Source organism: Myotis daubentonii, chromosome 2 (assembly GCF_963259705.1).
Source record: "Myotis daubentonii chromosome 2, mMyoDau2.1, whole genome shotgun sequence".
Lineage (NCBI taxonomy): Eukaryota > Metazoa > Chordata > Mammalia > Chiroptera > Vespertilionidae > Myotis > Myotis daubentonii.
Genome location: NC_081841.1, coordinates 196,247,663 through 196,272,905, shown reverse-complemented (window position 1 = coordinate 196,272,905; position 25,243 = coordinate 196,247,663). Strand labels below are relative to the sequence as shown.

General features: G+C 48.7%; 1 protein-coding gene across 10 annotated transcripts in view; it reads right to left on the bottom strand.

Annotated features, from left to right (window-relative positions):
• ANK1 (ankyrin 1) overlaps window positions 1-25,243 on the bottom strand; it is a 211,453-nt gene that overhangs the window by 88,988 nt on the left and 97,222 nt on the right. For 9 of the 10 annotated variants that reach the window (XM_059685307.1, XM_059685311.1, XM_059685314.1 and 6 more), the window contains exon 2: window positions 10,622-10,723. In XM_059685307.1, coding sequence (XP_059541290.1) covers window positions 10,622-10,723 — 102 coding nt within the window. Of the gene's footprint in view, window positions 1-10,621; window positions 10,724-18,095; window positions 18,365-25,243 lie in introns of those variants that run through there. The other variant, XM_059685310.1, reaches the window with a different exon arrangement.

Sequence of the window (25,243 nt, the reverse complement as noted above, 5' to 3'; positions counted from 1 at the left end):
CAGGGTGTAACTCTGGGCTCTGGCTAGGGCCGTGGTCGGCAAACTGCAGCTCATGAGCCACATGCGGCTCTTTGGCCCCTTGAGTGTGGCTCTTCCACAAAATACCACGTGCAGGCGCGCGTACAGTGCAATTGAAACTTCGTGGCCCATGCGCAGAAGTCGGTTTTCGGCCTGGGTGAGTCTATTTTGAAGCACTGTTGATATTTGGCTCTGTTGACTAATGAGTTTGCCGACCACTGGGCTAGGGCAGTAGAGGATGGGTGGCCGTCAGGGTTTCTGCATGTCTCACGTCTCAGAGCCAATGTGAGGAGCTGAGCAGACATGCCTCATGTCTAATGGAGAGGAGCAAGCCTTACCAGAGTTCAGAGATTATTCCAGGATGAAAACCCTGGAGTGCCACCAAACAATGACAGAAGAGCAGCCTGCAGCCCCACGTGGGAACCAGCTGATGGGGAAGCCTCTCTGGGAGGACAGGTGTCGGGTTCTGCAGGGCCATCCCACCTGCAGCCTCTTTCTCACCCAGATACGGCTGGCTCCGCAGACACTGCTTGGTGGGCTAGGTCTGCTAAAGATATATGATTCTGGGAGCTAATGGATCAGAAGCCAGACGGACTGGAGCAATTGCCATAACCCTGGTGGAAAAGCACACCTTATCCAGGGATGGGGAAAGCAGAATAAGAGCAGAAACAGAGAGGAAAGGACGAACTCGGAAAGAAAGAGGTGATGCAGATGGAACGGAACAAGACCGGATCCAAGCACTTCCCCTCCTTTGTTTTATTGCGATCTAAATTTAGGCCCACCCAGGTAGCTCTGAAGACTCATTGTTTACTAGATATTTTTATGAGGAGGAAAGACACGATAATCCTTTTCATTATCTATTTTTAAAAAAAGAAAGGAACCCACAACTATTCCAGAGCTGTGCAAGGAGATGAATCAACCCCGGATCACCTCCTCTCTACTCTCAGTTAAAAAACCTACACAGCCTCCATGCTCTGCGAAGTGCCAGGGCTCAGAGCAGATCAGCTGCAGGGCTTGGGGCCCTCTGGGAGACTGGAGGAGGAAGTGTGAGCTCAAGTTAATGAGAGAACGGGACTTTGAAATTCAGCTCAGCAGCTAAGAATATCTCCTATGGACTAGAAACAGTTTCTATGTCCGAGATCTTGGCATTCCTCTAAAAAGAGAAAAGGAGCCAGACCTTCAGAAGCAGGGCAGTGGGGTTCGCGGCAAAGTACAGTAGATAAGGAATCGAGGCCTTTACACTGTCCTCCCCACCAGTCCTCCTCACTTCACCTCCCTGGGCCTCAATCTTTGTATCTTCAAAACATTAGAACTGCTCTGTCTCCCAGCTTCCTGTTCATTCCACAATTCCAGAATAAAACTATGTAATGGCTCCCAGAAACCAATTAAGATATGCATGTAGAGATGCACAGAAAAAGGTCTGACAAGATTCACACCCAGCTGTTCACAGAGAGTTGGGGTACAGGAGAAGACTTAAGACTTACAGAAGACTATGTATTTCTGTATAGTATGCACTTTTAAATAACCACCATTGATGAATTTTGTTGTTAAATTAAAAAATTATAAAACAGTTAAGATCAGGGACATGATTGTCAAAAATGACAAAAAAAATTATATCAAGGAATTCACAATCAGATGGAAATAATCCCAGGCAAACGTACATGCATGGTCCATTCCGACCAAAAAGAGTAGGCACTGGGTTTAACATTTCCTCTAAAAACCAGCAAGGCAACTCTTCCTCCAAGGCGCAGATCAAATGTCCTTGTTCTCTGTGACTTGTCCTGCCCCTCTCTCTTCGGCACGCCATACCCTATTTCCAGCCCCCAAAAGTGAACTGTTCTCTTGACCATGTTCCCATGACACTCGATGAGAACTCTAGCAAGGCCCCTTATTAAGTGGAATTGCATTTGTCTGCTCTTGTGTTTGCGTCTTTCAATGGGTAGGATTTCTGAGGTTCTATTATCTCGCCTTTGTAGCTTAGGTCCTAGCATGGGGCCTGGCACACAGTGCATGGTCCATAGGACTCTGCAGAACTGAATGCACATTCATACAGCCTGACACACACACACACACAGCACGATCTTCTTTCTTAGTCTCCCAGGAGGAGGCATATCACATCAGGTCTCCACACTGTAAATTCACAGCAATCAAACCTTAAAGGGGAGTGTGTGTGTGTGTGTGTGTGTGTGTGTGTGTGTGTGTGTGTGTGTGTGGAGGGGGGGTGGGGGGCATGCACTTTTCCTTGCAATGTTTTCCAGATCGTTCTTGAGGATGCTCTTCACACTTTTCCTCATTCCTAGGATCCCAGAGATGTCCCATTGTCATTACAAACGGCATCTTCATATAACTAAATTGGTCATTTAACTCCTCCTTCACCAAGAAGGAAGGGGAAAGGAAACCAATTCAAAGAAGGTGGCTCAGGGGACTCAAGGGCTCTGCTGCAAGTCCCAAGTCCACCTGTAGGGTGCAGTGGAGAGACTCGGGCTGGGAGACCCAGACACAGACTCTAGTTCAGGAAGACTCTTCAGCTCTTCGCCTCTCTGAGTCTCACTGGCCTCACTTGTCCTGCTTCTGCTCTGTCCACCCCACAGGGTGATGTGAACACTAAAGGCGGTCTTGCCTAGGGAAAGGCTCAGGAAAGCAGAGATACTGTAGAAATGGAATCTGTGATTATTAAACACTCTGACTCATGACAAGTAATCAACTTACTTTAAAACTGTAAATTGGCCATTATAACTAGCAAGATGAACATCAGCTTGTTTCTGCTGAAATGCAGAAGTAATTTACCTATTTAAAATAATTCAGGAGATGGATATTTTTAAGTTCCAACTTTTTCACTAATACCTTTTCTGGTAAGAACTTCAGAAGAACCCATGGTATCAGACATGGGCATCTATTTGCTTCTCTTGTTTAACTGCCCACCATGGACCACCACTTTCCCATGGTGGGGAGGGATTTCAATAATATACTCTTCTCTCTCCTTCATTGCTACCCCAGAGCCTCTGGAAGGGAGTAAGTGAAGGCTTTGCATTAACATATTATATTAGGAAGGCTTTTTGTGTGAATTTGGGGATACAGGTAAAATTAGGGAGCTATGTAGTTGAATGCCTTTTCTACAACTGTCAATAGTTCCCAAGAGAAAGAAGATGACAGAGAAAAGTAACAGGTTCTCTATCTACACTGACCTTGACATAACCTTTGTAGCCTTTCATCCTCACCCCTTTTCATTTCATTTCCCCCTACTTTGCTGTCTGTGACCTTCACTGCTCCTGCCTTTGTACAATCTATTCCTTCTGCTGCATTCTCCTTTCCCCAATTCTCCACCCAGCAAACCCCTACTCTTCCTTCAAAACCCTTCTCTGCGATATCAGTCTTTTAGCCACTAACCCCAGACCAGAAGCAATGTGAGAGCAGGCACTGGGACTCACTCAGCTTTGAGCAGCCAGCACATGGCACATTCGAGCATCTTAATAAATATTTGTTGAGTCAACGGATAAACGAATGAAAACATTCTCTGTGCTTGTTCTGCATGGCACTTACAACACTGAGTTTGTAACCTTCTATGTACAAGCTGGACTTCTTTCACTACCTCTGAGTTCTTTGAGAGCAGGGGATAAGTGAATTTAGTCTCTAGCAAAGTGCTTTGGTCCTTGTAAGTGCCCCACACGTGTTTGTGGAATAAATAAATGAGCAGAGGAAGTTCAGGTGGTCTTCTCAAGCCCATCTCATCAAATCCAGAGTCATAAAGCTCAGATGATACTCAGAAGTAACCTCTAGACCTCAGCTTTCTGAGACACACAATGAGAGACTTGAATGCCATGACCTCTAAGCGCTAAGATTCTATAATTTGGAAAGGGAGCAATTATCCCAATCAGCAGAGCCCCAGAAATCCTGCTCAAAAGACTTGCCATTTGGTTTCTGTAGAAAAGATTACTCTGCAGCAGAAACTATTGCTACAGGTGCTCCATTTATTAGAAATGCCTAAAACCCTGTACCTTCAAGATAAACAAGTACCCAGCTGTGATGGGGGCATGTGAAATGTACATGGTGGGGACTTAGGGAACGTCAGTGGGACTAGCATGGCTTCGCATGCTTTCACTGGCTGTGTTTTAGCATTGGAAGTGGTTTATGTTTTTGTGAATATTCAGATGCTCGAGCTTCTGGATACTGCAGCAAATATTGCCACACACTCGACGAGTGGGGCTAGTGCCAGAACCAGAACCACAGAGTCATTATCCTATGAATGACTATTTCACAACACTCCTAAAAGTGGTGGTGCTTAGAGCAATCCTCCATGGGCTACGCGTCAAGTACATAAACTCTAAGCATTAGTGGTTACGGGAGGCTTAACATCTACTGACTGAATTGATGAGCACCTACTATGTGCCAGGCAGAATCCTGAAAAAGAGCATTGAATGAAATAAAGTCCTTTCCCCTTGAGGTGTCTACATTTTAGTGGGAAAAGATGCAGAAAAATGGAGAGGCACACAGATGCATCCTAAGTTGGGTAGCAATAAGTACTATGGAGAGAATAAGACAGGCTATAGGGATGGAGGAGCCTGGAATGCTCCAAAGGCTTGCCTGATGCCAACACTGCAGACAACAAGGCTTCTCTTTTTGGCATGAATTTTCTCCTGGAGCCTCAAATAACATTCTTATGAGGAATGAGCCTGTGTTCGCTAGCATTATAAGAATAGAACAGTAAACTAAAATAATGAGTTTTTTTGCCCCTGGAGTTATAGCTGGTGGTTCCCAGTGAAGCATCTAATTTGACCCAACATTTCTAGGAGTTCAGGAGAACAGAGGCCCTGAGCAATCTCCTCTTGTTCTCTTTTTATGGGGGGCTAACTGGTAAATGTGTAAGATCTATTAGCTCACTGCAGAAAGTATCTTTTAAATTGCTATGGCCTCCATAAAAATATTTTGATTTGATTAAGTAATCCAGCAATAATTCTGGAAATGGAACATATGAAGCTGATATTAGAATGTGCATAATTATGTAGCCATTTATTCAAACAAATATTGAGCATGTAGAGATCTAATTTGGGTGCCATAAGGAATAAGCAGTCATGGACTTCACCCTCAGGTGGCTTAGCATCTACTAGGACAGGTAAGATGTGCTCAACATTACCATGCTGCACTGAGCTGCAAGAGAGATGCTAATCAATTGCAAAGGCAGAGATTCCTCCAGGCTCTGGGGATCAGATATGTCTTCACAATGGATTTTGAGCTGAGATTTGAACGAATCATCCCATTGTACATGGTTCTTGCAGTGGCAAGAATGACATGGCCTCAGGCTGAGTAGCGAGCCCCTGGCCCCTACACAGCCTTGTGTTGTGTGTGCTGAGACCACCGTAGCCAGGGCAACAACACAGCAAACCCAGGGAGGCAAGTCCTCTTGCTTCACCACCTCCAGTGTCCCTACTTACTCAAAGCCATCACTTGGATCTACCTGGTCTACTGCCTCAGCCTCCTGGCCAGTCTCCCTGCTTCTGTCCCAGTGCACCAAGTCTATTCTCCACACGGCACCGGGGTGATCATTTAAAAACCTACATCAGATTGAACATCTCTTGTGTAAAACCTTCCAATGGCTTTCCATCACCCTTATAGTGGAATCCAAGTCTTCACTATGGCCCGTAAGCCCTTCAAGATTTGGCCCTGAAAATTTCTCCCACCTCCGTGCCCACCACTTTCCCCCTGAATCACTCCACTGCAGCCACACTGTCCTTCTTGCTGTTACCCAAACAAACCAAGCTTACTCCTGCCCCCAGAGCCTCTGCACATGCTTCCCCTCTTCCAGGAATGCTTTCCCCCAGAAACCACTTCGTCTTATTTGCTTCTCTTGGTCTCTCAGAAGCCGTGCCCTTAGAGAGACCTTCCTTAACCACCCCATCTAAAATCCCTTTCTCCTCCATGGTACTTCTCATTAGCTGACGTACATTTGTTCATTTTCTTGGTTATGTCTGTCTTCTTTACCAGCATATAACTGCCACGAGAGCACAGACTTGGTCTATTTTGTCTGTCTTGCTCAGGGCTTGGAATAGTACCTGGCACAGAGTAGGTGTTTAATAAATACATATGGAATGATCCCACAAAGGCACTGGTGGGATCATATTCAACATGCTCTCATCCCAGCTTTCATCAGCCAACGCCAGCATTTGACTTCCTCGAATGCTGAATGACTTCCAAATCTCTATCTTTATCTATTCCAGGCTCAAATTCAAACAAATATTGCTTACTATATAGCAGTCTTCACGTCAATGCCCCAAAGACTCCTTAGGAGAACCTCCACACAACCCTGTTCTTATCCCCTTACCGCGTTTCCACACACTGGGTCCCCCCTCTCCCCCCAGTGTTCCTGGTCTCAGTGAATGATGCTTCCACCTCTCAATAAGCCAGACCTCTCAGAAGTCATCCCCACAGGCTCCTTCCCTGCCCTCCCGCCTCCAATTCCTCACTGAGACTCTTGACCTTGTTCCATCTCCACACTCACAATCTTTATGCAAGCTACCGACACTTCTCTCCCAGGCTAGTGTAAGAGTCTCATAACTGGCTCCCCCATATCCACCTCTGGGCCCCTCCATATGCCTTCTGCACAGTAGCCAGTGTGGTCCTTTAAACCACACCTCCTATCACGTCACTCCTGCGCTTGAGTGTGTGGTTCTCTTCCCTCTGCTCTTAGGATAAAGGTCAGAATTGTGAACATCTGTAAGCGGGGTGGATATTCTGCCAGGACACACCGACACGGCTGTACAGGTTGTTAAATGCTGAAATACCTCCATTCCTCTTGGTCAATAGCCATTGCCTCAAGCTCTTAAGTTGCCCTCACTGCTGCTGCTCTGTCCCCTCCGGTAGCTCTTTCCTCTCAGTCAGCAGCTACAGGATTAACAGAATGCACACAGACAAGCACACACACACTGCTCGGGCCCTGGGGCACACTGTCCCCGTTGTAGACTGTTGTGATGGGTGCCCCTGCCTGGAATATAAGGTCCAGCACAATCCCAACCGCACTCTCCGGCCTTGCTGGTCCTTCTTGCTCTTTGCACTGCCGCCACTTTGGCCTTCCTGAAACTCTCCGAGGCTTCCCCTGCCTCAGGGATGTAGAGACAGGCTATTCTCTATGATTGGAATGTTCTTCCCTTTCTTCACCTCACTCACCCCTACTCATCCCTTAGCTCAACTATCTCTTCCACACAATAGCCTTCTCTGGCCTCCATCTCTAGGTTAAGTCTCTCTCATATAGTCCCATAAAATCCTATGCCTTTCCTTCACGGTGCCTAATATAGTTTGGTTTGCATATCTATTCATGTGGCTATTTGATTGATAGTTCTCATTGCCAATGGACTACAGTTCAAAGAAGATGAAGACAGGACTTTTTTTTTTTTTTTTTACTATGAAATCCCTAAAGCTCAGCACTCCATATCAGGTGGAAATGTAGAGGAAGACACTGGCTGAAGACAATGGGTCTAAAGTGTAAGCAATGCTTGAATAAATGAAAGAACCCAGCATTCATGTAAAGATCTTGGTGCGTGCATGTGCGCATGTGTGTCCTTATGTGTGAACTTGTTCTTTTTTCTAAGTATAATAATGATGATGATCATAAAAATGAGTAGGCACAATCTATGCAATAAGGAAACTGCCCTGAATATTCAGATGTCTCTTATATAAGCCGAGTTCCTCTTTTCACACACTTAGAGTAATTACTTCCTATTATGGCAAGCAGCATACATTCTTTCCACAAAACATACTATTTGAAAGTGTGTTACTTATATAAGAATCAGCATTTGCTGTATTGCTGCTGTCACAGTCCACCAGCTCAAAAGATTCAAGCAAAACACATTCTCAAGCCATGGCCCCAGGACAAGAGCCTGTTTTTATCTTCCCAAAACAATGAGTGGATGTTTTTAAAGAGTGGATGTTTTTAAAGAGTAGAAGGCACTGGAGCCATTAGGATGCGAGCCCTGTGAACATTACCCAGCAGCAGCACTGTCCCGATGGGTGCACTAATGTGTTTAATGAGGGCATAAGTTCAGCTGCTATAGTCCTTCCCCCATATTACCATACTCTCCACTCAAGAGCAAAAGCCATAATGCCCTGTGAAACCAGAATGAGGCTCGGGCAATGCTGGCAGTCCCCGGGGGCAGCCCATCTGCAGCTCCCTGCCCCTGCACAGTCATGGAACTGGACAAAGACCAACAGGGCCAGGATCTGGGGAGCCGGGACTAAGCCAGCAGCCAGGGGCTCTGCACCAGGGCGAAACCTTCCTTTTACTCCCTCTGACCTTCACTGCCTTGCTCGCAGCCTTCTGCTCTTTGAGAGAAAAGGCTGGTCTGAGCCAGGACTGCAGTCTCCAGTCTGAGGCCAGAGCCTCCCCTCAGTCTCTAGCAGGGCCAAGCGTGACCTGTCACTGGCACCGAGCCGATCGATCGATAGGAAGTGGTGTCAATAAAGTGCAAATAATGCCTGGTTGCCCTGAAGTGCTCTCAGGAGAGACGGCAGGCAGAGGGACAAGCCAGCTATGCTCAGGGCTCACCCACGGAAGGCCAATCAGGACAAAGCCGTTGCTCGGGTGTCATCAAAATCTTCCAATTTCACACCGAAAATGAGCCCTGGCTCAAGGCTTATGAGCGTTCGGTTGTCCCCATTTCTGCTAAATGGATTCCTTTGAGAGCTGGCATCTTAACCCTTGGAAGGCCTCTGAGGCTTGGAGCTCCCCAGCCGGAAACTGCACTGCAGAGGAGGTGCACTGGGTCTCTGCAGCTCTGAGCTGAACGGAGGCAGCCTCAGGCCTGGCCTCTGGCACCAGAAACGCATCCCCCTGGGGAGAGAGACCAATTCCCTCCCCTGGTGGGGGCAGGGCTGGGGTGGGGACAACAGGACCTCCAGCTGCTTCTGGGGTACTGTCCAAGGGGTCCCTGGGATGCCTCCCTGAGTCACTCCGGGACTCTCACTCTGCCCCGTACTTGATTGACTCTTACCGCCTCTTCCCACGAAAGAAATGGCTTCAGAGTTTCAGTCTGCGATCCAAAGGCCAGCCTTCAGCTCTGCATGGTTGGTGAGGAATGTCCTTCGGTCCATGTTGTATATTTGGACAGAGGGACAAAAGAAGAGGAGGAGGGCTTCCCCCGTCCTCATCCAGTATTCGACCTGAAGTGCAGTCCACACGCTTCACCTCCCCTCTGAAGTTCACTGCCAGGGGCCTCTGCCTCCTACCACACACCTACTTCTGTTTCCCATCACACACCACCCGCTCCATCCCCTCTGATCTTTAGCTGTGAATTTCCACAGGAGACCAACTGAATCCAAATGGGGTCTTGGCCCAGGAAGAGAAAGCAAGTGGTATTTTGCATTTTAAGCAAGAGGGAGGGGACGGTCTGGCGGGGGTGGGGGAGGGAAAGGGCAGAGGCACATGCCAGTGGAAAAGTGAACCTGCGTTCCGGGCATTTCCCCGCTGGCCTGTAAAAGTCATCCAGCCCACTGCACCATGGATGAACCTGGAGGGCATCATGCTACCTGAAATAAGCCAGTCGCTCAAGGACAAATACTGCATGTCTCCACTTATATGAGGTGCCTAGAGAGGTCAGGCTCATAGATAGACAGTAGACTGGTTGCCAGGGGCTGGGGAGAGGCAGGAATAGGGTGCTACTGCTTAATGGTGGCAGAGGTTCAGTTTTGCAAGATGAAAGAGTTCTATGGATGGAGGGTGCGGATGGTTGTACCACTATATGAATGTACTTAATGCCACTCAGCCGTACACTAACAATGGTTAAGATGGTAAATTCTAAGTTATGTGTATTTCAGCATCATTTAAAACAATTTTTATATGGTTTAAATGGTAAAGAAAAAAAAAGTCACAATGAGTAAATGTATTCTAAATTAGAAACTGCATTAGCACGTGCGCCTGGACAACTTAATCGGCAAAAACAAACAAATGCCACCCAATCCTCAAGCCCAAGCCGCACCCTGTTCTCACGCTAGGGGTTTATTTCCTCTCTATTCCGCCAATTCCTCCTCGTGGTCTGACCCTGCCCTCCAGCCAGTCCGGCGGCATAGGCTCAGTTTCCTCAGCATGCCCTCCAGAAAACAAGGCTCTGGGTCTTAGCAGCAGAAACCTCCAGAGAAGCTGTTTAAGCCACATCGGTTCTCAACCGGAGCCAGTCTCGCCTTTGTCAGCAGCCTGTGGGCGAGACCACATCACTACTTCCTTCTCAGCCTGCGGAGAATCCTCAAAGGCTGCTGCTGACAAAGGAGATGTAATGTCACCATTGGCTCAACATCCTTCAAAGCCCTTCCTCCTGCCCACGTTCAAAAGCCACATATTCTAAGGCCACAGCAGGGACCAATGGCAACTTCTAAGGGAAGAGGCGGCAGGGGGTGGAGCCCCGGGCCAGCCCACACTGTTCAGGCATCAGCCCTGCTCCGTGGGGCCCTGCCCCGGGGCAGGGATGTGAGCAGCCAGGCGAGGGCCTTCAGCAGGCGGAAGCCCTGGGGGATTTTTGAGGCCACGGGAAAAGGTTAATAGAAGCGGATTAAAACTCTCAGGGAGTGGCATCAGGCCAGAGTCACTCTTCAGAGACCACGTGCCTGTCACCATCCCACTTACCTGGTTACAGGTGTTAATGTCTACCCCATTCTGCAGGTAATCCAAAGCTTTATCCAAGTTCCCTGATCTTGCTGCCCTGAGAAAGCTGGTAGCAGCATCGCCCTGTGAGGAGAAAGAACAGGCTGTGAGTGTGTTCTGGTGGTAACAACCTCACGATCCCGCTCAAGCTCAGGGCTGCGAGAAAGGGCCGAGAAAGGGCCGAGGTCACAGTGGCAGGCAGCTTTGCACCCTCCGGTTACGACGCCGTGGTGCCCACTATAGTACCCAAGTGTGATACGGGGTCCAGAGCCCCTTGGCCAGGACACAGGTGGCACCAGCCGTTGAGAGGGGACTCCATTCGAAGCTGAATGCTCAGCACAGCCTGGTATCTTACTGCTTTGATGGTCCAAGTGCTCTCTGTCCTCACTAAGGTGGCTGTATCACGTAGCCCCTGTCAGCGAGTCACAGATGCAAGCCCCACGGGCTGCTATTTGGCGGGTTTGTTTTTTAAGTAAACAGCACATAGCACTTACTGTGCGCCAAGAACCATTATGATCGCTTTACAGGTAATATATATTTACACACACGCATATACGCATTTAATCCTCATTCAGAACACCCAAGGTACGTCCTATTGTGGCCCCCACTTACAGATGAGGGAACCAAGACACAGAGCGCTGAAAGGACTGGTGCAGGGTCACACGGCAGTCAGGGCGCAGCCAGGGCTCTGAAGCAGGCAGTCTGGCCCTGAAACCAGTGAGCTCAACCTCCCTGCTTGGCTGCCAGCGGCACGTGAGCTCTGACTCGCAGGTGCCGCTCAACCTGAATGATTTGTCGCTCAGCCCCCTCCACCAGCCTCTCAGGATGCTGCTCCCAGGAACATCTGTTTGTATTAAGGATGAGTGACAGCCAGAGAGAGTGAGCACTGGGGACAACCAAAGCTGACGAATGCAGACAAGCGTGGTGGGAGAGCACGGGCCTGGAAGGGAGGTGGCTCAGAGCAGCTCCCCTGCGTGTCGCTCGGCCCTATGTTCTCAGGCACCTCCTGTTCCCATATCTGTAAGGCAGGAGGATAAGGCCTTCCTCATCCCCTGGCTGTGAAGCTAACAGGAAATGTGTTATTATAATTATTATGTCAACTGTGAAGCTAAAAGGAATAATACATATTATCATAATTATTATACCAGCACAAGTGCTGAGCACAGTGTTTAGCACATATGCCTACTCAGGTAGAGTTTGACAGGTAAGATTGTCACGTGACAGGCCATAGGCGTGCGCCTCTCCACCAGAGGACCCAGCCGTGCCTCATGGTGCCTTCTCCCCTTGGGGCACTCTGTCTCCTTCCTTCATGCTCCCCCTCCTCAGCAAGCATGTTCTAATGGGCTAGATGGTGGCCCCCCCCAAAAGATATGTCTGCGCCCTAATCCCTGGAACTTGTGAATGTCACTTATTTGGAAAGAGCGTTTTTGCAGGTGTAATCGAGTTATGTGTCTTGGGATGAAATTGCCCTAGATTACCTAGGTTAGCCCTAAATCCGATGGCAAGTATCCTTATAAAAAAACAGCAGATTATAGAACACTTGAAACGTGTATCATTTTATTAACCAATGCCAATCCAATAAATTCAATAAAAAATAATAAAAATTACAAAACAAAACAAAAAGCAGCAGAGGCCTGGCTAGATGATTCAGTTGGTTGGAGCAAGCCCATATACATCAAAAGGTTGCGGGTTCAATCCCCAGTTGGGTTATGTCCAGGAGGCAACTGATCAATGTTTCTTTCTCGCATTGATGTTTCTCTCTCTCTCTCCCGCCTTCTCTCCTCTCCCCCCTCTCTCTCACTCTCTCTCTCTCAAATCAATAAAAACATATCTTTGGGTGAGGACTCAAAAAAAAAAAACCAAACAACCACAGCAGAGAAGATACACAGAGGAGAAGGTGATGTAAAGACAGAGGCAGAGACAGAAGTGATGCGGGTACAAGCCAAGGAAGCCAGCAGCCGGCAGAAGTTGGAAGAGGCAACGAACACTCCCTCCTGAAAGCCTCCAGAGGGAGCGCGCCCCACCCCTACCTTGATTTCAGACTCGTAGCCACCATGGCGGTGGGAGAATACATTTCTGTTGTTTTAAGCCACTAAATTTGCAGTAATGTATGACAGCGGCCACAGGAAACTCACACGCATGCTAATGATGATCAGCCCTAAACACAGAAGCCTCAGATCTACAGCCAACAGCCCCAGGATTCTACAATGAAAAGCCTGGGTTCATGCCTCTGCCAATTAAACAGTCAATATGGGGCAGAAAAGATTACAGACACCCCCTTCACAGCGAGGGCTGCCCTGCCCTCCCCACCAGCCATCTCAGGCCTACACCTGCTCTAGAAGACCAATTCCTTCCCCTGCCTCCCCCACCCCTTCCCAGAAGCTCTGCATCTGCCTGTTCACAATGTAGACACACTGGGATCTCACTGCCCCCCCCCCCGCACCCCCATCCCTTCTGCCTCCAGGGCCACACCTTGATGATTCCCAGGGCCGTGAAGCCCTCTCTGTCACTCTCATTTGCCAATTCCAATCTTTCCCTTCTTCAAGGTGCACACAACCCCTATCTCCTCTGTGATGTTGTCCTTGGATACTCAAGATTGACCATCTTGAAATCTAGAAATGGGAGCTGGATTTTTTTTGTTTGTTTTTTAATGTATTTTAAATACATCTTTCTCAAGTGATTTGACTTCTGCACATCTTGTCTCCCCAGCCAAGTTGTTTGCTTCTTGGGGCAGGGACCAAATCTTCTACCTCTTTTGAATCCTTCAAAACATGAAGTATCTACTAGGCCAGTGTTGGTGAACCTTTTGAGCTCGGCGTGTCAGCATTTTGAAAAACCCTAACTTAACTCTGGTGCCATGTCACATATAGAAATTTTTTGATATTTGCAACCATAGTAAAACAAAGATTTATATTTTTGATATTTATTTTATATATTTAAACGCCATTTAACAAAGAAATATCAACCAAAAAAATGAGTTTGCGTGTCACCTCTGACACGTGTGTCATAGGTTCGCCATCACTGTACTAGGCTAAGACCTCCCTTGGTTCAAAATACAGGGCACTTAATGTCCCCAGGTTCCTCAGAAAGATTATCTGTGGTGGAGGAAATATTTCAGAAATGAGGATCAATCTATTGGCTTCCCAGAGAAATCAGGTTCAAGGTTTAGTCTCTCGGAAAAATGTCTGGTTGTGCCTGCTGATTCAGAAATTCTGTCAAGTACTGTGTGTGTGTGTGTGTGTGTGTGTGTGTGTGTGTATAAATATATAGTAGTATTTTCCTATATCCAACTATTAGGAAAAATACTATATTATTCCCCAAGAATGAAAGTGTTAGAGGGACATATCTCCCATCTATCCCACCTACCAAACTATCTTCTACAGCACAATAATAGGATTTCGGATGAAAACCTGAGAACTGTGGGTAAACATAGATGCAATATCTATTAATGATACTGCTTGACTGTTCAAAGCCCTGAAGCTAGGAAGTGAAGGAGAATACCGTATTTATAACAGACAGACACACAGACAGAGGGTAAGGGAAACCCGATCTACACTAGGCTGAAGAGGGTCAAACAGTTTCCACAGTTTGTATGACATAATGATGAAATTATAACACTATTACCAGTCTTTGGGCAAGCGTACTAACAATGTCTTTTAATCCTCATCGCAACCGGTGAGGTAGGTATAATTATTATCCCCATTCTAGAGGTGATGAAACTGAGGTCTGGAGAGGTTAACAACTTGCCCAAGTTCTAGTTAGTTAACAGTCAGGAAATCAGTCCTGACTAAAGCCTATGCCCTTGACCCTGAGGTGTATTCTCAGCAATTTCAAACCTGAGGGTGTCTAGACAACCCCGACAGATTGTAGGGCCTGGGCTGGCCACATGCCTTTGCCAACCAAACGGTTAATCCATGGCAGAGAAAGGGTCCCGACAGATCCCAGCTCGGACCCCTGAGCCCTGTGTCAAGGCCAAGACAGGCCTCTAAAAAAGAATCAGCTTGTCCCAGACCAGTGATGGCGAACCTTTTGAGCTCGGCGTGTCAGCATTTTGAAAAACCCTAACTTAACTCTGGTGCCGTGTCACACATAGAAACTTTTTGATATTTGCAACCATAGTAAAACAAAGATTTATATTTTTGATATTTATTTTATATATTTCAATGCCATTTAACAAAGAAAAATCAACCAAAAAAATGAGTTCGCGTGTCCCCTCTGACACGCGTGTCATAGGTTCGCCATCACTGGCCTAGACCTTCCTTTCGCTGATGATAAAACTGATGGTAAAAATAATGTGCCTGACTAAGGTCACCTAGACAATTAGAAATGAAGTTCCATGGCTAAGACTTTTTCATTTTCTCTCTGGTCTTCTCTAGGCATGGAGCAGTCAGGACATGAGCAGGATCCTCAGGGTACCTCACTGGTGAATTGTGGATAATGGTGCCACTCTCACTGTGCATCACTCAGTGTGAGTCTACAATATATTTACTGAGGTTCTACTTCCAGTCCAGGATCCTGCTAGAGCAAAGGGAGAGACGATCATACATCAGAATATCGGTCCCTGCCCTCGTGATTTGAAAAACAAAGTGACTCAGTTATAGAGAGGTCCCCTGTGCATGCATGCGCCCATTGATTCACTCTACACGCATTCCCTAAGCTCCACCCAGGTGCCAGGGAATATTCAAGCTCTGGAGCAAATGGCCTTCGTTGTAATATGAGAGCCATTCTCACCATCTTGCTCTACTGAGCCCATACTCCCCATCTATCTAATTCAATTACCTGCAATTCAATGACCTGTCCCAGGTGCAATCTCCTGGTGATTCCAGGAATGGTCTGTCTGATACAATAGGACAGAAAGAGAGTCAAAAGAATACAATACGTCCCTTTTAGAATATGTACCTGAGTAAATAGTAGCCAGGAAAATACCAATGACAATAATAATAGTAATAATAATAATGACACACTAACCAGAGTACCTCTGGGCTGTGATACATCAGAGCCCTCTCTGACTCCCACTGTCCTTGAAGAGACTAGAGGACCTCACGGAGGCTGCCCCTTGTGTCCAGACAACCAGCCCACATGTCCAAGTTCTGCATCACCACCAAGGACCTGTCCCCCTCTCTAGGCACCCCACCATGGCTGCCCATGTGTGTCTTGCCCCTTCGTCATCTTGAGTTTCATTTTAATCTAGTTTACCTGTGAGAAAATGGCTTGTGCTTGCATTGTGCGGGGGGCGGGGGGGGGGGGGTAATACATTCTGTTGTGTCCCCAGCCAACAGCTCTTCTGGTTAATCCATGTAATTTCCCTGAAATTCCTTTTATGCCAAAATAAGTTTTATAAAGCTCTTACTATGTTTTAAGCACTCTACTTAAATTCATTCATTTGGTCCCCCTAATAATCTCATCAGGCAGGTGGTTTTGTCTCCTTTGCACAGATGAGGTGAATGAGTCATAATGAAAGTAAGTAGTTTATCCAAAGTCACAATTAATACATGGTTTGGCCAGCGTTTAAATCTGGGGAGTCTGCTTCCACGGTTCTTCTCTTAACCCCGGTGCTGTACCGCCTCACGGGCCAATCACCTTGTAGTGCCCGCACGATTCCTCACAAGTTCAGCTCCGCGAGTTCAGCTCTGGCTGGAGGAGCCCTCCGCCTGTGCTGGGGGGCTGTGCCCACTTTGGGAGGAAGTAAGTTGCAGGGAAGGGAAGGGAATTCCTCCTGGGGCTCAAGTTGCCCTCAGGGCTGCCCAGGAAAAGGGAGGTGAACCCGCGGTTACCTGAGTCACCCAGACTATTATTAAACTTGCACTTCCTGAGTGGGGTGATATCAACATAGCAGAAAGGAAGTAGCCCGGGGGCTCCCGTGTCCCGGGGGGGGGGGCCGGAGGCACCCTCTAAATGTCAGCGTGCCTGTAACACAGGAGGTTTCAGAAACACAGGCCCGGCAAAGTCCAGTGTCAGGCCAGGAAGAGAGCACAGGCCCCCTCACCTTCGCTGGGGCCTGAGATGGCCCAAGTTCCCCCAGACAACTCAGGACGTACTCGTTCAAGGTCTTTTTGTGCCACACTCCTTTCTCAAAAGATGAATGGGAGCTGAGCTATTATCCATTTCTGTAAACACGATACGGCGGTATCTCTTTCCCAAAGGGTCTTGTTTGGGCAAAATGCAGTTTCTTTGACAAAGTCATTGTCAGAGTCCCCAGAAGAGTCCGGGTCCTTTCCCTGCGGGCCCTGCAGCTGACCAGCAGCTGAGGACAGCAGGCAGCATTCCCAACAGCAGGATGTGGGCCGTCTGCTCCACTGTCCGCCTGCCCTCCACATCTGGGTGCTCCTCCAAACTCCTGCCTGGTGACCCCCGGGGCCCACGGCAGGCCTCCCAGGAAGCGGCTCCAGCCAGCCAGCCCGCCCGCCACCTGTGCGGCCCTGTCTGTATCCCACTGACTGCAGAGAAGCAGGGGACCCCTGGGCCAGCGTGTGTTTTCATGGGGGTTCTTTCCTCCTCCTTCCCAGAAGTTGTGCCGTTAAAGCTTCACACACTGCCTCCAGGCGCCCCAAGCAGACGACCATTGGCAAAGGTAAAATGAACAAATTAAAGGTGTCACTGAGGAAACGATGTGTGAGCAGGAGTCCTGGGTGCCTTATCTCCCAACACAACCGTGAAGCCGGGGGAAACCCATCCGTTCCCTGTGCTCCTCCTGCATCCATCGCCTGCTGCAGGGATGTGGGAAGCCAGAGTGGACCCTGCCGTGGGGAAGACCTGGTGTGAACCCCTGCTCTGCCACTTGATGCTCTGCCTGGCACAAGTTCCCAAACCTCCATGTCCCCTTTGCTAAAATGAGGAAACGACACAGCTTGCTGGGGGTGCTGCGAGGATGACAAGGTGCTGGGCAAGCCCCAGGCTCCTGGTCACCCAACAGGTCTGCCTTCCTCTCGCCCCCATTCATTGCCTGCTCCCTCTGGGCCTCCTGGCCATCGCGTTGCTAAGATTTAGGGGTCGGGAGCGCCTTGAACGAGGCGGTCCCTTCTCTGGCCAAGGCCAAGTCCATGGCATCCCTGCTGTGCCAGCTGGGTCCCCGGGAGGGACAGCCCCGGGAGGCCCCACCAGCAGAATCCGCTCGGCGGGACCCTCCTCCAAGCGAGGGGGACGTGGCCTCAGCTACAGCCCGCGCGCCCGGGTCCCCTCCGGGAACGTGTGCGGAGGCTCCGCGCTCCGCCTGCGCCGCTGGCTGCCGGGCCGCCTCCCGGCCCAGCCCCTCGGCCGCGGCCGCCTCCGGGCCAGAGGAATTTTCCTCTGGATTCTGCTGGAAGCCTCCCGGCCGCCCGGAGCGCGTCCCCGCACCCTCCCGAAAGTTGGCGCCGCCGAGCCCGCAGCCAGCGAGGGGCAACCGCGGCCCGAAGCCCACGCGGCGGCCCCCAGCGCACCGAGTCCCCGGCCGGGCCGCCGGCAGGTCGTCACTCACCGCAGGGTCTGGACGGGACCTGCCCTGTCTCGCTGCCATCGTCCGGCGCCCGCGCTGCAATCCGAGCCCGGCTCCCTGCTCCCCCTCCCCCGTTATCTGCTCGGTGGCCCGGGGAGCGCCAGCAAGTTACGCGGCATCTGGCTAAAAATACAGGCTCCCGGCGCTGGGCTCCGGCTCCGGTGCGGACTCTGCGCCCTCCGCCCGCCCTCCAGCCAGCCAGCCACTAATGGGATCTCTTCATTTTCTCTCCATTATTATGTCAGATGGGAAAGTTAATGGGAAGCGATCTCCGGAGGCAAGGCACCTGCTGCCAAGCCCAGAGGAGGGGGTGCGTGGAGTGTGCGGGTGGGGTGCAGCCCGAGCTGCAGGTGCCGGCCCTGCGCGTCCTGCCGCTGCAGGAGGAAGGCACACACACGTCCAATGGAGGTGAGGAGCTCCAAGCTGCATGGCGCTCCCTTCCGGCCCTCTGCCACAGGCTGCCCTAGTGAATGGTCCCGGAGCCTGCACAGACTGCCCGGTGAGCTCAGCACCGTCTATTTTTGCCCCATCACCAATTTGCATGTTTTGGGCTCTTCCATCGTTTCCTGAGATCCCAGCTAATCAGCCGATTCTAGACTCTGCCAGCGGAGACGCGAAATGAAGCTGAGAGGCAGGACGCAGATCTGTTACTATGTCTCCTTCAGCCCTGAAGTCTGCGGTGTTAATGAAATGTCACCCAGGGCGGGAGTGAGCGCCCAGTTTTCTGCTCTGAGACCACCCTCACCATTTCCTGAGGTCATTTCAGGGGCAGATGTCAAAAAGGATGTCGAGATTGGCCAAGTCTTGGGAGTGACAGCCGGAATTGTTAACAGCAGACTCCACACTGAGTCATGAGACATGGTCAGCAAAAGCAATGCCGGTAGCCTGGGCCTCTGACAATATCGTTTGTTCAAATCATAGCTGTTATGAGCCTGGTTTCATGTTTTCTTCAATAGCATCTAGACACAATACCAAATATTCTTTTTCCACCCCTCCTGCCCTGGCTCCTGCCCAGAGGAGAGCTGTGTGCTGGTGAGGAATTAACACACTGAGCACCTTAGGTGATGCATTGCCTCATTGAACCCTCACAGACAATGCTAGGATGGTTGCATGGACAGAGAAACCTAGACCAGAGAGGTTAAGAGTTAGGGCCAAGGTCACTAATAAATAGAGGGTCCAACTGACCCAAGCTGTTCCATGAACAGCACTGCCAAGATACCTAACAACTATGTGGCCAGGGCCAGGAAGAGATCATATGGAGGGTGTTCCTCAAGGGTAGGGAAAAAACTCTGAGTTTTCCAAAGCGAGGCGCCATTCTACAATTAGGAGAAAGTCCCAAATTAGTGGGATAGATAAAGATTAAGGGGAAAGGTGGCCAAAAAAAAAGAATGATCTGAAGTGTACAGGGCAACTAACTCCTCCCCAGGGGGATGAGAAAACTGGTGTTTGATGACAGCAGCATCAGAATTCTCCAGGCCCAAGACCCTCAATATCATCAGAGGACGAATTTCCTTTTGGGACAGGCAACCCCTGAGAGGTGGCTGGGAAACGCCCACATTGATGTTCCAAAGGGCAGGGTGTTTGGATGCAGCCCCTCCCCTCGCCATGCACACGTTTTTAAAACACAGGTCATGCTACAGGTCTCTTGCCCCGTGCCTCTCAGATCGACTCAATCTTCTACATCAAGAGCTTCAATTAATAAATTATGGTTACTGGAACAGCCCTGATCATAGCCCAGTGGAATAGCTCAAGGATTCCAAAGCACTGTTCCAACATTAATATTTAGAGAGAGAGAGAAAATGCCCTACTCAAATGGAAGATGAATAGTATGTACAATACTTTCAAAACACTGATATAATTGACTCACTCAATGAACTGAAAGACTATTATTTTAATAGCTATATTGAGGTATAACTGACATAATATAAACCACATACTTAAAGGTATAATTTGGTAAGTTTTATGTATACCCCATAAAACTATCACTACAATCAAGGTAATGGACCTCCAAAAGTTTCCTCTTGTTCCTTAATAATCCCTCCCTCCTGCCCGGTTGATATACTTCCTTGCCAACACTTGGTATGGTCAGTCTTAATTTAGAGATTTTAATAGATGTATACCAGTATTTCACTGTGGTTTTAATTTGTATTTCATTAACACTAGATTGCCCAAGGAAGTCATTTTGACTGCTTTTCAGGGGCTTACTTACCATGCCTATATGTATGTGTGTGTGTGTGTGTGTGTGTGTGTGTGTGTGTGTGTGTGTTGTTTTATGATGTATCTGTTCAAATCTCTTGCCCATTTTTTAATTGTGTTGTTTGTTTTCCTACTACTGAGTTTTAAGAATACCTGTCTTTAAAGATGAACTATACTGAGATCTTGCAAGAAATGTTTGAAGTTATGTAGCAAAAAATTCCCAGTCTAAAATCAGGACCCAGATCTTATAACTACTTAGCCCAGTGCTCTTTATACTATACATGCTGTGGTATATACCATCACACACACACCAAAAAAAAAAAAAAAAACCAGAAGAGATAGTCACAGTGGGCCAGAAGCAGAATACAATCCACAGTACTATGAGAGCAATAGGAAATATGCTGAGGTATTATCAGAGGGCTTGAATACTCAGGACTGCCAAGAATTCTTTCTATTTTTTCCCCTGGTAAAGTCTTTTTAATGGTCTTAATTTTGCAAACTGTCAAGATGACAGTTTTAATTGTGCTTGCTTCATCTTTTTTATCTTTTTTTGATTTTTCATTTACAGTTGACATCCAATATTATATTAGTTTCAGGTGTACAGTGGTTAGACATTTATATACTTTATGAAGTGATCCCCTGACAAGTCTAGTCCCCGCTGGCATCATACATAGTTATTACAATATTATTGCCTATACTCCCTATGCTGTACTTTAAAGAATTTTTTTGACGTTAGCCATGACTTCATTAGGGTTAAAGCTTTGCAACTGAGACATACAAAGAGTCGGCAAAGCCCAAGAGGAGAGGAAAGAAAACAATTACAGACATTTTGCTCAGTAAGGCCTGAGGTTAAAGGGACTCAGATGATAGACACACATAAAGAAGACAAGACTGAAGGATATAGCGCTTGCTTAAGATGTAAACTCCTCCAACACTAGAGCCTGGGCGCCCAGCATGGGGCTAGCTACACGGTGCCCTTTCCCAGGCGTGGCAGCCTGGGCCCCATGATTCCCTTATAGGCTTCTCACAGGCAGAGGCAGCTCGTTTCAAACGTTCAGAAGCCCTCCCCCTCCCCCTCACTTTCCCGCCAGCTCCCTGTGTGGTTAGATGGGCAGTGGTGCCAAATCAATGCTTGCTGACTGAAGACGCCATACCCACCGTTTCCATTAGTCATAAGGACACTGCAAGTCGTGGGTTAAATTGATGTAGAGAAGATTTAGATTAGACAGAAAGAACTTCCCAGCTGTAAGCGATGGGACTTAATAAAACTCGTTGTTCACCAAGGCCTGAATTTTTGCTGGGGATCCCTCAGGGTAACAGAAAAAGATAACTCATCATTTGATGTGGTATATAGAAGCAGAGAATAAACAAGTTAACTTGTAGGGGTCTCTTTGGGTTCTAGGAATCCAGAAAGATAAGCCATTACTTTTTCCCTCGTTAATGAACTGTCCCTTCTCAGCCCTCCATCCCTGCCACACCCTTAGTCAATAAATAACCATCCTGTCCCTTGCCGGTTTCCTCCTGTTCTTCATCCTTCAAGGCTGCACGTTTTATTGAGGGTAGTGAGTGTGCCCAGGAGATCTGCCAGTGAGAGTCACTGAAACTAACGCAAAGGGACAGACAGGGATTGATGGGCTCCAGAGAAACTAGGGGTTCTCAGTGAGGTCCTGGACCACTTGTTCCATCCTACAGGTTCATGGTGTCCACAGTTTTTTCCAATCTTGCTAAATATTTTACCAACTCTCTCCACAGTTGACAAGCATAATGGAATGCTGGAGGCTTCGTCTTTGGCGTTCTCTGTCCTCCAGGCCACATTAAGCTACATCAGGAAGAGACAGTGCAGGGAGAAAGGGGGAAGAAATTTACTGTGCAACTCATAAAACCCTTGGATAGTGTGGGAGCCTAGGACCCCCTGCTCTGAATTCTCCTGTGAATCTTTAGCTCTTCCAGAAACTTCTTTTTTGCTCAAAAGCTAAAGCCAAGAATCCCAGTTGGGTGGGATTCTCAGATGACTGCCTCCCGGGATGATTTAGGGCAGTGGTCGGCAAACTGCGGCTCGCGAGCCACATGCGGCTCTGTGGCCCCTTGAGTGTGGCTCTTCCACAAAATACCGACTTCTGCGCATGGGCCACGAAGTTTCAATCGCACTGTACATGCGAGCCCGCACGTGGTATTTTGTGGAAGAGCCACACTCAAGGGGCCACAGAGCCGCATGTGGCTCACCAGCTGCAGTTTGCTGACCACTGATTTAGGAACAGGCAGCTTCCGGTGGTGGCCAGCCTGCACACAGCTGCCCTCGCTAAAGGAGCATCAGAGCTGAGATTCAGGGCAGACCCGGGTTCCAGAGACGGGCCTCCTGGCCCCTCACACCCTGGGCAGCCACCACTACTCTCCCCTACAGTTCACTGGAGGACTGACGGCCCCTCCTGCTGCCCCTGCTTTAACCCTCTTTGTAATCTACTCAGACTTGGAACTGACATAATCACAAGTGCACTGGGCAGCAGCCTTAAATTACTCGAAGTTAATAAGCCCACTGCAGTTGAGTTGCATGACTTGTGACAAGGGAAATAACTTTTCATTGATTACCTCATCAGTAGAATGAAAATAATTTGGCCCACCTCTCCAGGTATTGTGAGAATAATATGAAAATGCCTAGCACCACTTCTGGCACATAGTAGGTACTCAATAAATGACAGCAGACACTCTGTTTTCATCCTTTACCTCCCTTCTTTTCAACCAAAGCATTTGTCAAAGGTTAACACCTCCCCACCCCACCCCCAGATGTATGGGGTGGTACTGATCTTGTTTCTACCCCGGGGAAATTAGGGCCTAGTCACTGCTTAGCCAAGGTCAAACATCCACCTCTGAAAACAGGACCCCAAGAATCCCCAGTGCGCTGCACTGACATAGCAACTAGACCTCCTAGGTTTATAACCCACCATTTTCAATTTCCATTCTTGCTGCAGTGAGAAAACAATTCTCCACTTGCATATACAGAGGGAGCCCTGCTCCCCAGCGGGGAGTCTGACAGCCACTCTTGCAGGAATGCTACCTTGTGGTCTGCTAACAAGTGCTGCTGGCTCTCCACCATTCTTCTATCGGTCCCGCCCCTCACCCACAAAGGGAGTGGCCCCAGCTCCTGAAGTCTCTGGGCACAGCCGATAAGGGTGGGTACCAGGAACTCCACCCTTTACCGAGAAGGAAGGCTGGGTTATCGCCACCGAGCCAGCCATTCACCACCCCAGGCGCTTGTAAACCATCAAGAGCCTCGCTGCTGGGAAAACGTTATTCCTCTTACAGACACCACAGCCCCCTCCTGCACCAGCCCCCTCTCCAGTTACTTAGGAAGGAACTTTATAGAGTATACACTACAGCTATTCCATTGAGTGGACTAAGAAATCTAGTCTGTCTCCCTTCAGACCTTGTCATTCCTCTTTAGCCTTTGTAGTAGCGAGAGAAGAAAGGGAGAGGAAAAAAGGGAGTCCTGGTTGTTTTTCTGTCTAACTTGTGTGGTGAGCTCCCAGTGGCCAATTAGGGTGCCCCGCCTCATCGGAGCAAGGGATCCCAAGTGCGGATCTATTTAGGGAGGTGATCAGAGTCGGGTGTCAGGTCCCACGGTGCTGGCACTGATCTCTATCATGTTCCTTTTAAGAGGGTTGGCCAGCCTGGAGTCTATTTTTAAACCCATGAAAAAGGTGTTACATGGATTCCAGAGAGGGCCAACATTAAACCTGAGATCACTGCGGGGGAGGTGGGAGAGAGGGAAGCTAAATCTAGGATTTTCTCATCACATACGCACAGGGGTTCCCCTTATTTCTGGGACCAGATATTGACTGTCCTTCTAAAAGGATCTCTTTAGTTGCAGGCCCACTCAGACCTGTCCTCAGTGGAATTTGCATCCTTGACTTGGAAAAGGGTTTTGTCCCCTGGGTTAATTTTTCAGTATTGAGATTTTTTTAATATATATACCCCCTCTCCCACTGTGAAAAATCAATGTGCTTTTTAAACATATCTCTTCTTTTCCCCTCTTCTGATTTTCAAATCACATGCTCTGGATCCATCTGCATCCCCCTCCACACCAATATCCCCCCAACACTGCAGAGCCCATAGCCAAGACTTTCCCAATGGGAGGGGCCAAGCAAGGCCTGCGCTCCCCGCGGTCTCTGTGCCCAGGCACCCTGTCCCTGGGCTGGAGAGAAGGGTGGAGAATGGCAAGTCAGCAGGGGACAGGATTATTTTCCCAATAGTGAGAAAATAGTGAGAAGCAAACAGGCATCCAGACGCCACTGTTTCTGATCAAATAACCAGATGAAGAGAACAGAATGTTTTATGTACAATAACAAATTTCAGCTTCAGTATCCATTTCTCTTTTTGAATAAGAAATGGAACCAGAATTCCTAAAGAAGTCAATGCCTTGAGAACAAGCAAATGCTTTTTGTTGAGCAGTTCTGGGGCCACCCAGGACTACCTGGGCAGGGAACGAAGTGCCTTCTCACAGTCACTCATCTTGGAATCCCATGCCCAGCACAAAGAAAAGCCCTCACTACGTGCCTCTTGAGTTGGAGGATAGGATTCTGCTCCCCAAGTCAACCAAACGGAGCTTCAGCCAGGCTGAGTCAAAACAACACAGGTTGGTGTTGGCATGGTGCTGACCACCCGCCAGAGGCTCAATCAATGTCAGCTGAATTGGAATCCGAAGGAATCCAATTCTGATTTTAAAATGAATCACATCAGTGGAGCCGGGTCGGGGATAACAGCTATTCGGGCTGGTTGACCACATTGTTCATCTCCCCACAAGCTGTTTGGCCCCTGGAAGCTGCTCTGGAAGCACTGCCCTCCCCTAGAGGGGAACGTTACAGGCGCGGCCGGCCCAGAGCCCTGGGCTGTGCTGCAGGAACGGACTCTGCACGCCAACCCCCACCTCCAGCCTCTCC